Source organism: Mytilus galloprovincialis, chromosome 4, assembly GCF_965363235.1.
Source record: "Mytilus galloprovincialis chromosome 4, xbMytGall1.hap1.1, whole genome shotgun sequence".
In the NCBI taxonomy this organism is placed as follows: Eukaryota; Metazoa; Mollusca; class Bivalvia; order Mytilida; family Mytilidae; genus Mytilus; species Mytilus galloprovincialis.
Window position 1 is genome coordinate 40,777,287 of NC_134841.1, and position 15,724 is coordinate 40,793,010.

Below are 15,724 nucleotides of genomic sequence, written 5' to 3' on the forward strand. Positions count from 1 at the left end.
ATGTTGGTTTTGGGCCCCTTTTTTACCTTTAATTTCTAAACAGTTGGGACCATCATCTCCAAAATCAATCCCAACCTTCATTTTGTGGTATTGAACCTTCTGAAAAAAATTCATAAAGGTGTATTCACCTAAACCTAAGTTATTGTCCAGAAACCAATGTGTCTTCAGACGACGACAAAGACATCATACCATTTATGATCCAAAAATTTTTTTTGCAGTTGTATAACAAAAATGTGTCCCAAGTACACCGATGCCCCATCTGCACTATCATTTTCTATGTTCAGAAGACCGTGAAATTTGGTTAAATCTCTAATTAAGCATTAAAATTAGAGAGATCATATCATAGGGAACATGTTTACTAAGTTTCAAGTTGATTGGACTTCAACTTCATCAAAAACAACCTCGACCAAAAACTTTAACCTGAAGCGGGACAGACGGACGAACGAACAAATGGACACACAGACCAGTAAACATAATGCCCATGCATAAATAGGGCATAAAAACTCTGAGGAAAATGTAAAACAGAAAGTCCCTATTCAAATAGCAAAATAAAATGATAAAACACATCAAACGAATGGACAACAACTGTCATATTTCTGACTTGGTACATGCATTTTTAAATGTAGAAAATTGTGGAATGAACCTGGTTTTATAGAAATGTTTCCATAAAAGGCAGCATTACTTTGGATGCAATATTTTGTATTCTATAAACAGGATAAAAAGACAGAAAATTAATCTCTCTAACTTTAATCCATTAAGCCATAACTATCAATACTGACCTGCATACATTGAATCAATACATTTTGTTTTACCTTGCAAGCAGGAAAAATATTCACATGATAAATGTGTAAAATTCAACAAATCAAAATGCATATTTGGAAAAAAGGGTACACATAAAAAACAAATAATTTAAAAAAACAAACATCACATTTTCAAATATTGCAATATCTATGTACAGATGATGAAAAAAATAAACACACATTAATAAATATACAATACAAGCTGTTTTATTTTGCCACTTTCCATTCATGATTCATGTACATTTGCAAGTGAATACAAATACTTTGGCGTAATATATCAAACAGTGGGCTAACATGAGACAGTCATTTCCAAACTGTAGGTTGTTCTTTGTTGTTTTGTGTTATGTTTCTCAAAGAAGTTGGTTTTTGGTGTGGTCTGTTGTACTGTCTAATGTTTTTGGTAAATGCTGTAATCCTTTTATATAGATATAGGAAGATGTGGTATGAGTGTCAATGAGACAACTCTCCATCCAATTAAAAATTTATAAAAGTAAACCATTATAGGTCAAGGTACTGCCTTCAACATGGAGCATTGGCTCACACCAAAAATTAAAGTGTAAAACCATTCAAATGGGAAAACCAAAGGTCTAATTAATCTATATAAAAATGTATTGTTTGGAAAGGACTATACTTTTAGGACACAGTACATTTTGTTTCTGGTATTCAAATTTACAATAAATGTGTCATTAGTAATAACCCAAGGAATTTTTATTTTTAACATGATCTAGACCCCGCCCCCTTTCAAGGTAACCCTTCAAAATTTCTTGAATCAAATGTCCTTGAAAGAACATTATAAATAATCCTTCAAATAATATCAATCATAGCACAATAACAAACTAGTATTAAAATCAAAATAAACAGTATAAGACAACACAAGGTTATAAATGTCTAATGATTGGGTCCGTCTACTACATTTAAATTCTGCTAGATAGTTGTCTCATTGCCAATCTACTACTTCTCTTTATTTTTACATTCCTGAACCAAATTAAAGTTATTTTCAGCCAAGTGCAAGATCATAAAACTTCAAAGTCAGAAGTAGCAATAAATCAAAGAAGCAACAGATCTAGAGAACATATATAACAAGGTTCAGAAAACTATCAACTATACAACAGATCATGTAAAAGCCATAGTGGTATTGTGAATATTAAAATCAAAGTGAAAAATAAGTAAACATTCATGAAAGTTTTAACCAAATAATGAATTGATATATAAATATATATATCTTCAAGGAAAAGAAATAAGGTGTTATCACAGCTTGGCAATAGCATACTGAATGCAATATTATAAATAATTTGTTAGACATTTCACAATATCATCATATGCACATTTCAAAATAAGAAGATGCCTAGTTACTGAGGAAGCTGTTATTGAAATTTTAAGTTATTTTCCAGGCACCAGTTTCAGGAAAGAGAAAGACAAAAAGTTTAAAATGAAAATAGTTTTTAACTTATCCAGGAACCAAAATGCATATACCATCCTGAAACTCACTAAAATGAAATTAGAACACATTTACAAATACAATTAGTAAAAAATCTGTGTATTGAAAAGAAACTGTGAAATTCTGTCGAAATTCTCTAGAAAATATAGTTAGCACCATTTGATTCAACAGAACATTAACATTAGTCAATGAATTTTTATTTTTATCCCTGAAAGTAATTTTGAAAGGAGTGGCAGTTCAAATATTCACCTGATCAAAGTAATATCTGTTTTTAGAATAAAAAAATATAATTATTTCAATCAATACAATTAGATTTAATTCTGTTAATAACATATATATACATGAATATAGTAAATCTTATAACTCTGTCTTGAAGACAAACTGTTGTTGTTTAAAAATCCACATATATATAATATATATCACATCATTTACTTTTTCACTACAAGGGTGGAAAGCATCCATGAAGTCTGGTTGCCTAATTTTTATTAACACTTAAAAATTCCCCGGTATCATAATCATCAACACTGTAGAAATCTGAATACCTAATACTAGCCAAAATGGATTGAATGTTCACGTATACCACACAGCTGCTACATTCATGTTTCAAAAAAATAATAGCGATACATGAACCTGCATTCCTGGTGTTTTCGTGGTTTAACAATTTCATTAAGACAACAAGTGCATATATATTAAACAACAAAATTTGTTATTAAAACTATCAGCTGAAATGCATCTTTTCAAAATCTAGTTCTGATTTCCCAAATGTATTGAACTTGTACTTTTTCAGAGATTTAATTTAAAAGTATGGTGAAATGTATTTTGAGATCAAATTTACATGCTTTTACATGTCAAAAAATATTTTAGTACACTGCAGTCTTTGCTATTTCCTAGTCAACAAAACTTTCCAAAGTTATCCCACAATATTGGATTTTATTTTTACAAAACTGAAAATTTATCAGCTCTCTAATCAACATCTATAAAATATATGCAAAAGTAAAAGAATACTTTGTGCACTGTAAGAACATAGGCAGATCCAGGGGGGCCTGGGGGGCCCAGTCCCCCCTTTTGTGGGAAAAAATTGGTTGATTATATAGGAAATCATTGAAGCATGACTGGAGCCCCCCCCCTTAGGTCAGTCAGCGAGCCCCCTTAGGAAAAGATCTGGATCCGCCCCTGAAGGAAATACTATGATATCCAATTACAATAAATATTGAAAGTCTATAACAAGTAATTTCTGTTAGCGTACAGACCATATCAATATTAAATGTGTGTGACCATACAGAATTTTTATTTAAATTAACAATGGTTGCAATTCAGTGTTAGGGTTTATAAAAATCACTAACATGATACTCTGCTGAACAGTCCAGAATAAAAATCAATCCAAATATAATATAAAAAAACAGACATGTATATATAAAACCTATCAGATGGAACTCTGCTTCTTATTGTTACATATGAGCAAAAAATAATAAGGGGGAAATAAAACAAATCAGAAAAATGTAGTCTTAAAAAAAATTATCAATAAGGGCTGGTCTCCTGGATATTTCAATAAATACAATATATATGAAATTGACTTTAATACTGTAAATTCAGAAATCATTGATTGCATTTATTATTGCGATTTTGTTGTTTGGACTAAAATGCGATATTGAGAAAAATCCTGTTTTAATCCATATAAAAAAATCAAAATGCGAGTTAAAATTATTTCGATTATAACCCTGTCGCATTTTTAGCAATAATAAAAACATCGCAAAAATTTCTGAATTATCAGTAGTTTAGGTTCAATGAGAAGGTAATGACATAATCATGTTTATAAATACTATATAGCTATAGATGGATGATGATTTAAATGATCCATCACTTTTTCTGACTTGTTCTTCTTAATTTTGCAAATGAGTAACATTTTTTTAAGATATATGTAAAAATGTAATATTATACTCTTTTGTATTAATACTGTTCACAAAAATTAAAATACACTGAAAGATGTAATTCAATGAAAATTTGCTTCATAATGTATCATACTTTGATGAATTCAATTTCAAAATTTTGCAAACTGCAAAATGCTCTTAAAATAATACTCTTACATTTAATATACTATATTTTTTCCAAATGTATAGAAAATCATAAATATTTTAAAATAAGAAAAAAGTCATGTGTTATATAATACAGAAGAATGCAATATTTAAACACATGCATATATATAATAAACAATTTTTAACATGATAAAAGAAATAAGACTACAACAAATTTATTTAGTTACAGTAAAATTCGAGCAAGCCATGCATGCATACTGTCTTTCTTTTTTTCTTTGTGTAACTTTTTCTTCCAACACTTTTAAGTTTAAAATAAAGTAAGGAGATGAATATGTATATTTAATTTCATCAAAGAAATCATGGCTTTTCAAAAAGTAAAACAAAATTAGGCAAAGATCAATTTAAGAACATATATATTTAAATGTATACTATCTAATTTTAAAGAAAAAATATAATTGAGAAAGAAAAAAAAGGAAAAAATCTATAAATAGACCCAAAATGACTAGTGATGTATGAAAAATACATTTCAAATCATTTGTGAGGTGTGAATTTTTGTGGGTAAATTTTCATCAAAATACAGATTTTCTGAAAGCTTGCATGCAGATTATGTTTGAACAAAAAAAACAAGTCTACACAAAAATGCACAATTTTGTGCAATCAAAGAAAAGTGACACAATAATAAATAAATGCACAATATATAAATTTGGTACATATGGTAGGGCATTAAAGTTTAAAGACAAAGCTTTCTTTCACTGTCCATAATATTCATGTTCCTGTGCATTCTGAACATTCTGGTGAGGATTAATATAAGGCCACATGTACATAAAAGGTGAAGGATTAGGTATCTGTGTTACTGGGCCACCATGTGGTGTTGGTACATCACTACTATCTGCAGGATGTATAATGTGTGAACTAGCCATAGAGGTTAAAGCTAAAGGTACATTCAAATTTGGTGCTGGGGAAATGTTTGTAAAATGAGGCTGTTCATGGTAGGTACGGCTTGATGCTAGTGGTGTTAGCGTTGGTGATTCTGACATTTCTCTGACAGAATGATGAGATGCATAGCTGTCAGCACTTGGGGATGGTTTACGGTGCTCTGGTACTGGTACCCCTACAGCTGGTTCACTGCCTTCTGTTTCCTGCACTCTCTGTTCATGCTGTTGTCGATTCATTTCATCAGCCACAGCATTATAAGTAGCTTTCTCAACCTGTGACTCTATGGATGTTGTTGTATCAATAGGTTCCGAATTCTGAGTTAACTTTCCATGAATTTTCATGTGAACACGTAAATTATCTGCCCTTGAGCAAGTTTTCCCACAAACAGGACAAGCAAATCGCTTATAATCAGCATGGACTGTTCTCTTATGCTTAGACAGTCCACCTTTGTCTTGAAACAAATTTCCACATATATCACATGAGTAAGACTTGGTACCAGCATGCCTTTTCTGGTGAGCCTTGCACCTCTCTTTAGTTTTGAAAGGCTTTCCACATTCAGGGCAAGGGTAAGGACTTTCAGTTTTATGGACATACTGGTGTGAATAAAGGGTGGCATACGTTTTAAAGGATTTACCACAGGTACTGCACTGGTAGGTCTTCTCATCCTTATGTATGGCTGTGTGTATTTCTAAAGTGCTCTTGTACATGAACTGTCGTCCACACACATCACACATGAACCTATTGCCATCCATACTATGACGACGTCTATGAGTCTTCATAGAGAATTCTGTCTTAAATTCTTTCTGGCAAACTTCACACTTAAACCATTTGTCCATTTCGTGTTTAGATTCTGTGTGATATTTTAGTGAGTGACTATTTACAAAACCTTTGTCACAGTATTTGCATTTGTAAGGTTTTATATTTTCATGGGTCATTTCATGAACTTTTAAACTTGTTTTGTATGCAAAAGACTTACTGCAGAATCTGCACGTGTGAATTTTGTTATTTTGGTGAACTCCAATCATGTGCATTTTCAAATGATTAGAAGTAAGATAAGTTTTGTCGCATTCCACGCACTGAAAAGGTCGTTTTCCGCTATGTTTAAGCATGTGAAGTTTCAAACTATGGCTAAAATTGAATGATGACCCACATTCTTCACAGGTGTAAGGTTTTTCACCAGCATGTATTCCTCGTTTATGGTGATACAGAGATTCTTTACTACAGAACTTTTTGTCACAGATATTACAACCATATTTATTTTTCTTATGCGCAGATAGATCATGACGTCGCAGAGCTTTACTTGAACTATACACTTTTTCACATTCCTCACAAGAAAATTTTTCTCTGACATATTGATCATTTTTTATTTTCAGTCTAAGAGGAGGAATTCTCTGTTTTTTAACAGTCTTAAGTTTTTTCTTGCTTCCTTTATTTTGAGCTTTACTAAGTGCTTTAGTTACAGTTAGGTTTTTCTTCAAAGGAAGACCAGAGGTAAGCTTTTTCACATTCCGAATAGACGGCTTCCTCCCTCTCTTTTTGGTATTTGCTTGAGGTTGCTTTTGGTCATGTTTCTCCTCCAGATGTTGATGCAAGGCTCGATTTGATGGACAAATTTCTTCACAGAAACTACAGAGATAGACATTCCCTATATCATGGTTAACTCTCAAATGATTCTCAACTTTGCCTTGACTTTTGAAGGTAGCTGAACAAAGTGGGCAAGAAACTGGTTCATTTTTGGATTTTTCTGGTGAACTGGTATCCTCTGGTGGTACTGTGGGTAGGACAACAAGATCAGCAGCATGATCTGAGTCCGATTCATCAACACAGACATCCTCACTATCATTGTCCTCTTTGTGTTTAACATCTGGTTCAACTGCTTTCTGATCTTTACTTGTTGATCCTGTAAGAAAAATATACAAATTACTAACTTAAATTCATCATGTTCAAAAGTTTGTAAAAAAAATATACAAATTATTAACTTAAATTCATCATGTTCAATAGTTATCAAAGGTACCAGGATTATAATTTAGTACGCCAAAGGTTTGTTTAAAAAATATACAAATTACTAACTTAAATTCATCATATTCAAACGTTTGTATAAAAAATATACAAATTACTAACTTAAATTCATCATGTTCAAACGTTTGTATAAAAATTATACAAATTACTAACTTAAATCCATAATGTTCAAACGTTTGTATAAAATATATACAAATTACTAACTTAAATTCATCATGTTCAAAGGTTTGTATAAAAAATATACAAATTACTCACTTAAATTCATCATTTTCAAACGTTTGTATAAAAAATATACAAATTACTAACTTAAATCCATAATGCTCAAACGTTTGTAAAAAAAATATACAAATTACTCACTTAAATTCATGCACTCATCATGACCAATCAATGATAAGCATTTGTGCTATTTTAACACAGACAGAAACCCAGTTGAAATAGAACAAAAGTATAGAAGCTCTTTGTTAGAGAAGGCGATAAATGATAACTGTAATGTTTACAATAGTGACAAAAATTTTAAAAGTTAATAGAAACAAATAAATTGACAATTTTCTTCTCAATTACTAAGTGTTTCATTTTAAAAACCCCATTTGCATAAGTCTCAATTTATCTAAAACATAGCAGAACAATTAGATATCAAGTCGAAGAAATGGGTATCTTTCAAGTTGGATGTAGAAAATGCATAACCTCCGATTTAAAAAAAAATTACCACGGACGGAAAACATATCAATCTATTAGTTCAGTAATTTTCATGTCTGCCCTTCCATTATGTGACTCCAGAAAAAAATCAAAAAAATTTGTTACAATTGTATCGAAAAGAGAAAATGGAGTGCACCTTTCTGTTAGGGCGTGTTTGAGTTGAATATTTTGTCTTGATATCGTACAAAGTAAGATTATTTCATACATCGTTTCGCTTCAGATTCTATCATTTTTATATATCAAAGCTACAGGTTGACTTTATAACATAAAAAAATCACGGTTCTAAAAGATGAAATATATGGGTCAAATGGAATACCTATCTAATGAAATCACAAAAACAACAGTAGGTGTGTTCCAATAGCTATTGTCTTACTAAAAGTACTTGACGACAGTCTTTCTAGTTGGATGATGAAAATGCATATCTTCGAAAAATTATAATTTTTTGTGTGTGATACATGTATCTAGGGTTTATATTCTTCAACCACTAAAAAAATCTAGCCTGCCCTTCCACGAAATATTTAATTAGAATTTTTTTAAATGTGTATGAAATTTCGCAAATTCCACCTGACAACCGATCAGACAATAGTTTTAAGTTGAATCAATGCAGACAAGAATCTTGATTAAATTAAATTACCATTACATGTAATTAAAAAAATGCTCAATTACACATTACATTCAATTACATGGAAAATTGTAATGCATTACACTTAATTACCATTACATTTTCAATTACCCCATCCCTGGACAATATCATTAACTGATGCTCATTAGCTAGTTGATACATTTGTCTTTTAAAATACAACTGACATATAAGGATGGTAATGGTGCAATGTGGATAAATTTATCGGTTTCCAAGAGCAAAATTGGCAGCGCATCATCCCTACCATGGCTTCCATTTCTACGATTGTGAAAATGAACTGGCGTAATGGGGAGATGATTTTGAAGAAGTAGAATCCTGACTGAACAATGTTGAGAGGTAATGCCAATAAGAATCCTCTAGATTTTCCATTGTCTTCAATGCAAATTAAAATTGATATATATTGACATCTGTTGAATAAAGTAATTTTACTCTTTAAAATATTAATGTTAAAGACACTATATAAGGCCAACATTAAAAATATCTTTGTTTCCCCTCTCCCGACTGAGGTTGTTAGGGTATGGGTAGGTAGGTAGGCAAATTATTTTATTTTATTCCTTGATATGGTTTTCTATATTGAATTTGTACAAAATTCAACACTTAAGGTTCAAGTCAAGAAAAGTGGGGTATTCCCTGTATTCTAATTCAGTGTACACCACAGTTTTCTGGTGTTAAAAAAACAGTATACAGGGACCTTCTTTTTTCCCTATTCATTTAATTTAATGAAATCTACAAAAGCGCACATTCTACTTGTGATACTAATGCCTATTGATAGCCAGTGTTTTGTTAGTTAAAGAAATCAAGCTTATATTTCAAGTCTAATTTGATGCATAACTCACAACAAAACAATTCCTTTGTTCACCAATTCATACCTTGATCATCAATTATGAGATGACAAAAAGATACATGTATGTTAATCACTTGGGAATTAAAATTCAATGAATAAAAATTTTCAATAGAAGTGAACATAATTCAGTTATGTTCAGTTACACCTGGATCATGCCATGCAGCTTGGTCAATTGATTCCCAAACAAAGATTTGTATGTTTTTTTCGAGTTCTAGAAGAAACAAGGCTTCCCTTTATATTCATGTTTTGTATTTCCTAAAATACTTTTAATAAGTATTTACGAATTCTACTGATGCAGGTATAACGTTAAAACGTGTCCTTTTGTAATTTTCATGCCATAAATTGAAAAAGGAAATCCCATTTAAACTGGTTTTTTTTTACACCAGAAAACAGGGAATACATGTATCCCACATTTCCTGACTTGTGCCCAACCTGTTCAAAGACAAAGTACTAAGATAGATTTTAAAGCACGAGTCAGACCATTTTTACTCAAAGTCTTTAAGATTTTATCCTTTAAACAGGAACAGAGGTTAGACACAAAGCAAATCAAGATGCACTCAGCGGATTGAAAGATGTTTCATTTTTTTATTTTTTTTTCAAAAAAAGATCACCCTCGCAAACAAACAAATCGTGTGGGAACGCATTTTGTTTGTTTTCCTTGATTCCGAATCATGTAGACGCTTCAATTCAAAAATCATGTAGACGCTTCAATTAAAAAAAAAAAACGCTCGTTGACTACAGCATCGGAAAGGCAACCCCAAAACCCAACGATCGTTGACTTCAGCATCGGAAGGATATCACCAATAACCAACATAGCAAAAAACAAAATAGTGGACAAGAATGGCCAATAAAATTTTTCGGGTAGCGGTGATTTTTTCGGGTCGGTCGTGTGAGGGGAAACAAACAATATTTTATTTTTGGCCTAATATCTTAATTTTGATTTTTATCATACTATATATATCTACTGGTTAAAAAATAATCTGCAATATAAATAATCAGTAATCACCTTCAAATCGATGAAAAATCTAGAGGATTTCTATTGGCTTCACCCCTCGAAAAATATTTAAATGTCAGGATGTCCGTATCTGAGAATTGACTAACTGTTACAAAACTTTGAATTTTTCAAAATACAATACATGTACATGTATGTAGGTTAAGAATTTTCTACCCTAGAATGATAAACCATGTACATATATTCAGCAAAACCTTTCAGAATTTGGTTCCTCAAATTGACAATGCCCTTCAACTTTGTACTTTATTTTGCCTTTTAAACTTGTTTGATTTGAGCATCACTGATGAGTCTTAAGTTATGTAGACAAAAATTGTGTCTGGCATACAAAATGTTAATCCTGGTATCTACGTCATGTAACATGTATGAGGAGTTAATATAAATCAGAGGTATCTAATGTACACTGTACTTACATGTAGTTTAGCATTTACTCTATTGTTATACTCACTTGTAACTTTGACGATTTTTACTTCTTCAGATAAAACTTCTGTTTGTGTGGCAGCTACGTTTGTCAGAAGATCAGTCTGTATTTCTTTGTCATTTCCTGCAGTTGTAGATTTTACGTCATCATCTGGTGCATTTATGGGTAATTTAATATCATCTTTTGAAACAGAATTTTCAAATTGGTACAGACGATCTTGACTGTTGTCAAGTTGGACTAGCAACTGAGCCCTTACTGCTAAGGTATTTGAGAATTGGTAGTTAATAGCAAAGAATTGATGAATGGACTGAATTAACTTTTTGGTCATCAACTGATGAAATTCTGCAGGATCACCATTCTACAAAAAAATGAAATATAAATAATAAGTTTAAATCAGTCAGTAAGAATCAATTTAAACTGCTAAAATTGATAAAAGTACAGATAATGCTTAACAAATAATTTAATGAAACTTTTCTATCCCAGTATACATGTAGAAACAATTAGGAGTTGTCTCCCATAGACCTAGGACTATAAATTTTGATTAAGAAATGTAATTTCTCCAGGTCACAGTGGCTTTAAAAAGTACTTAATGTTTTGTAAATAACATGGTTTATAATTATGTTACTTTGTTTAAATGTGTATACATGTTTTTGTTTCAATGACTTTAATCATTCTAATCACTTGTTTCATTGAGTGTGCTTTATTCTGTAATTCAATGGATTGTATAGCTCAAAATCTGGGTACCATGATATTGGTTAACAAAATTATCCTACAATGTATCTTATCTTTTTGTATACTGTAAAGTTTTAATCTATCTTAAAGATCATGAAAGTTTATATGAGAAGAATGTTTTTGTGATTTATTTTAATTGGGATTATATTATAACAGTATTGTCAGAATTAACACCTCACGAAAAATATTTCCTACTTGACATTATATTTGTAAAAAGATACTTGATGTTTGATTTATAATAGAATAGTCACATATGTCATATCATCCATGTGGTGTAAAATAATAATGTCTAATTTTCATGTGTAAAACCAATGGACACATCTTTAAACAAAATGTTAAAGGAGAATAAAATTAAAAATTAAAATCTAATAGTTATAATTTATATAACATGGTCACCCTCCTTCATTCCTAAGGGGACCAAGATTATGTACTTACCGAACATAAATCATTTCTATACTACAGTACAGAATGACAAATATAAAAGTGCTGGAACTTTTATTAGTTTTTAATAGCAGGGATACAGGTGTGCCTTCTATCTGGTACATGATGTCATGAAGGCATGCTAAATTAAAGACCTTTTCCAGTGGAAGAGATGATTCCAGAAATGACGTATTGATGCTTTAATATTTCCACTCTAATGTGCATTCATTTTTTTTCAGGTTTGAGGTTTCTTATCTCAACAGAAGATAATAACTCATTTGGGGTATCATACATGCATACATGTACATGTGCAATGTTACATATACATAATGTAGCTCTAAGGGAACAGGCACTTGTCTCAGAAAAAAAGTTCCTAAATTAAAGGTATGTAGAACTTTTTTTCTGAGACAAGTGTCTGTGTCTAATATTAAGGGATTATAACTTTTCAGTGCCAAAAAAAAATATGATTTTGGAATTTTGCAAAAAATAATGAAAATGGCATTTGTTCAAGTTAATCATGTTAATGGCAGCAACTTTTACCTTTTGGTAACTGAGAACTTTTTAGAAAAATTAGTTAATTACAAGATTGGTCCCCCAGGAAAAAAAGCATCTTCCAGATAACTCAGGAATTATACTCATCATTAATTTTTAAAACCATTGGCAAATCCAGGGGGGTTGGACCCCCCCCCCCCCCCAAAAAAAAAATAAAAATTGTGGATTATCAATGCATTTGAATGTGATCATTTGAAAGTTGAAACCCATCCCCCTTTTATCCTGGGTTGGGGACCCCCCTTTTTCAATCTGTCTGGATACACCCTTGAAAACATCCAGATACTTGGAAACAATGCTAACCAAGAGTTATGAGAGTTGATGTCTTTTATTTAATGATTAAATCGTTTGTCCTTTGTAATATTTTCCTTGAAACAATTGTACAAAAAATTAATATCTGACACATATTGAATCCCAAATAGGATTTTAAAATCATGATAATGAGGGTGGTACCACATGGGAGTACCTTTATGACGAATAACGGTAAAAAATTTGCCAAATGACAATAACGTTTACTTTTTGGTTCATGACGATAAAATGTGCACTTTCTTTTTAAAAACAATAATTTCGATGAATCATGATCACTATTTTCCAAAAATAAGGGTAATGATAATCATGAGACCAATTCACAATAAGGATATTTTGACAAATCACGGTAAAATTTTAATCAATTTGACACTAATGGTAGCCGAAAATGACCGTTTGACACCTGACAGTTAAGGACATTACTACCCTTGATAATGGGTGATTGTCCCAACCTGTAAATTGCTCTCTTTTTTAGTCTTTAGAGAGGGGGGTAGGAGGGGTCCTGATCCCGAAATCCCGGGCTTAAAAACACGAAATCCTGCGGTCCTGAATTTAAATAATGTTAAATCCCGGATCCCAAAATTTGAAAAAAGGAATTCCCGGATCCCGAAGAGATATCTCAAAATCCAGAACTTAAAAACAGCCAATCCCGGAGTCCTGATAAAGGTCCTATCCCCCCTCTTTAGACCAGTTTAGTTTGTGTAAATTTTTAATAAATATTAATGTTTGTTCCTGTACCGTTTGTTCACTGTTGTACTTGAAATTATTGAATGATTTAAATGAAACTCGATAAAGTTTTCATTTTTACTTAAAAATAGACACATTAACGGTGTCAAAAGTTTAGGCCAAACCAACAGTCATCCACTCGATACAGGGTCAAGGACAACCTTCCATTCATGGATGAAAAGTTTATTGTTATTTTTTTAAAATCATTTAGCAGAACTTACGTTATGATTTTGTGGAAAAGAGTTCATGATTCAAGGTTTTCAAGGATCCATGTTACATATGCTGGTTTATTTGTTAAACATGTATCAATATACAAACTAATTTTGCTTTGCTCAGCCTATTTTGTGAGGCGGAAGTCTTTCTGGTGGCCTAATAAAAAAATAAAAAACGGAATACACATGATGGAAATCCGTGTATACATGTTAAGGTGGCACGGTAGTATTTCCTGGCCATAAGGGATAATGATAGCCTTTTTAGAATTTTCACCACTTTCTAACACTGCAAAAAATTCTACATTCACAGTTAACTGAAGTACTTTCATTTTACTATTCAGAAATGAATTTGAATATGTATCATGACCGTTTACTTTTTTTGCTATTTTTAAAAACCTAAGGCCACTAGTACTTTTAGGTCTTTTACGGTGCAGTGAATACAAAATTTAAAAAAATTCTAACAAATTCATTTTCATCTGTATGTAAAATTATTTCATATTTTTCTACACCTGATTCATCCCTCAGTTTGGGAAAGTATGTTCAGTTGATACTGTATTTTTTGTCCAATCACACTGTTTAGATACATTTACCTAAGTAGGGTACACAAAAGAGCAACCCAAATTCTGGAATGCAAATACTACCGTGCCACCTAAAGTGTTTTCTTGTTTTTACATGATTAATCTGTTATTCAACACCAAGACTACTATAATAAAAGTAGTCTCAACTTAACAGCATAGACACACGAGATAACAATTTTAAAGCGTATAAAAAATTGTGATAAAAAGCTTACAGAGAAGTTTTACAACATAGCATAATTTTTAGGCACTTTCAAATGATTTTTCGATACAATTTCCCATGCTCCGTATATTCCTTCCTTGACGATTACTGTAAGATAAAAGAACTTATTGTAACATTGCTATATTCGTATAATCTAGTCACTCTTGATGGGAAACGTGGAATTTTCATGAATGTAATTTTCTTTTTTCACTTTTCGCCTGCAAACATAGTACTAGTTTACAAACTGCAATAACCGCGCGTACATTTTGTGGTGCAGAACATTACCTCATTTTCACCCTGCCTTTGCATGAGTCTATGACTAAAGTTTGCCACCACTCTATCGAGTTGCTCGTTAACAGTTTTGTTATTGCCTCGTCCGGGAAATAATAGTAAATTGATCATTCACTCGAAAAACCAGGTCTTTTTTTCGAAAACTTGAATGGAACGATTCACTTCATAAAACACAATCTCAACCAGCTAAACATACATTTAGTGTAGCTAGTGAGTGTTTACCACCCGTGAAAACATGATTGTTGAACAATTATTTTATCAAACAAAATTTATTCAATTTTGAGAGTCACTTAAAAGGGCATTGGCTACGAGATACGAAAGCAATGACATATTATTTCGTTTTGTTCATTTATTAGAGAAAGTGATAACGTGAAGTACTAATTTGCTTTTAGCAGTCAATTTGGTTCAATTTTGTCCAAAAAAAGATAAGAAACATTACTCATTATGAATTATTCAATTGCAAGTCAATATTTCGACCTCGTTGAATCGATGTTCAAGTGACCTTTGATTTAACCCCTTAGCTGGAGATGGGTTTACCGTTACACATGTATTCAGCTGTCAAAAGGAAAAAATGGCAACATTGAAAGAAAATAAGGATGAATGATTTGGTTGACTGATTCAATCCACTTCAAAAAAAATTCTTACACAGGTAAAAATGACGATAAACATACATTTTAACCTACAATATGAAATCAAACAGACCAGGAAAAATCCAATGGCACGTGGACGCTATCTGTTTATTTTGGGTTATATGACCGTCGGTAGTCTTAGGGGTAATCAATATGGTTAATTAGATGACGTCTACACAAAAAATACAAACGCCATGTTGATAAATATTATCGAGTCTAATCATTAATGAATTGCTTATTCTAATC

The 15,724-nt window shown here is 31.5% G+C and overlaps 1 protein-coding gene across 2 annotated transcripts; it reads right to left on the reverse strand.

Moving 5' to 3' along the window:
• Positions 1 to 731: 731 nt before the first annotated feature.
• Positions 732 to 13,934, reverse strand: LOC143072154 (uncharacterized). 2 transcript variants are annotated; one of them, XM_076246969.1, is made up of 3 exons: positions 13,791 to 13,934; positions 10,864 to 11,194; positions 732 to 7,107 (listed from the first exon to the last, which is right to left on the reverse strand). In XM_076246969.1, exons 1-3 carry the CDS (start codon positions 13,815 to 13,817, stop codon positions 5,021 to 5,023), a joined length of 2,445 nt encoding a protein of 814 aa, XP_076103084.1. In that variant the 5' UTR covers positions 13,818 to 13,934; the 3' UTR covers positions 732 to 5,020. The 2 variants fall into 2 exon arrangements, with proteins under 2 accessions (XP_076103084.1, XP_076103085.1); XM_076246970.1 differs by lacking the exon at positions 13,791 to 13,934 and adding an exon at positions 13,582 to 13,720.
• Positions 13,935 to 15,724: the final 1,790 nt, after the last annotated feature.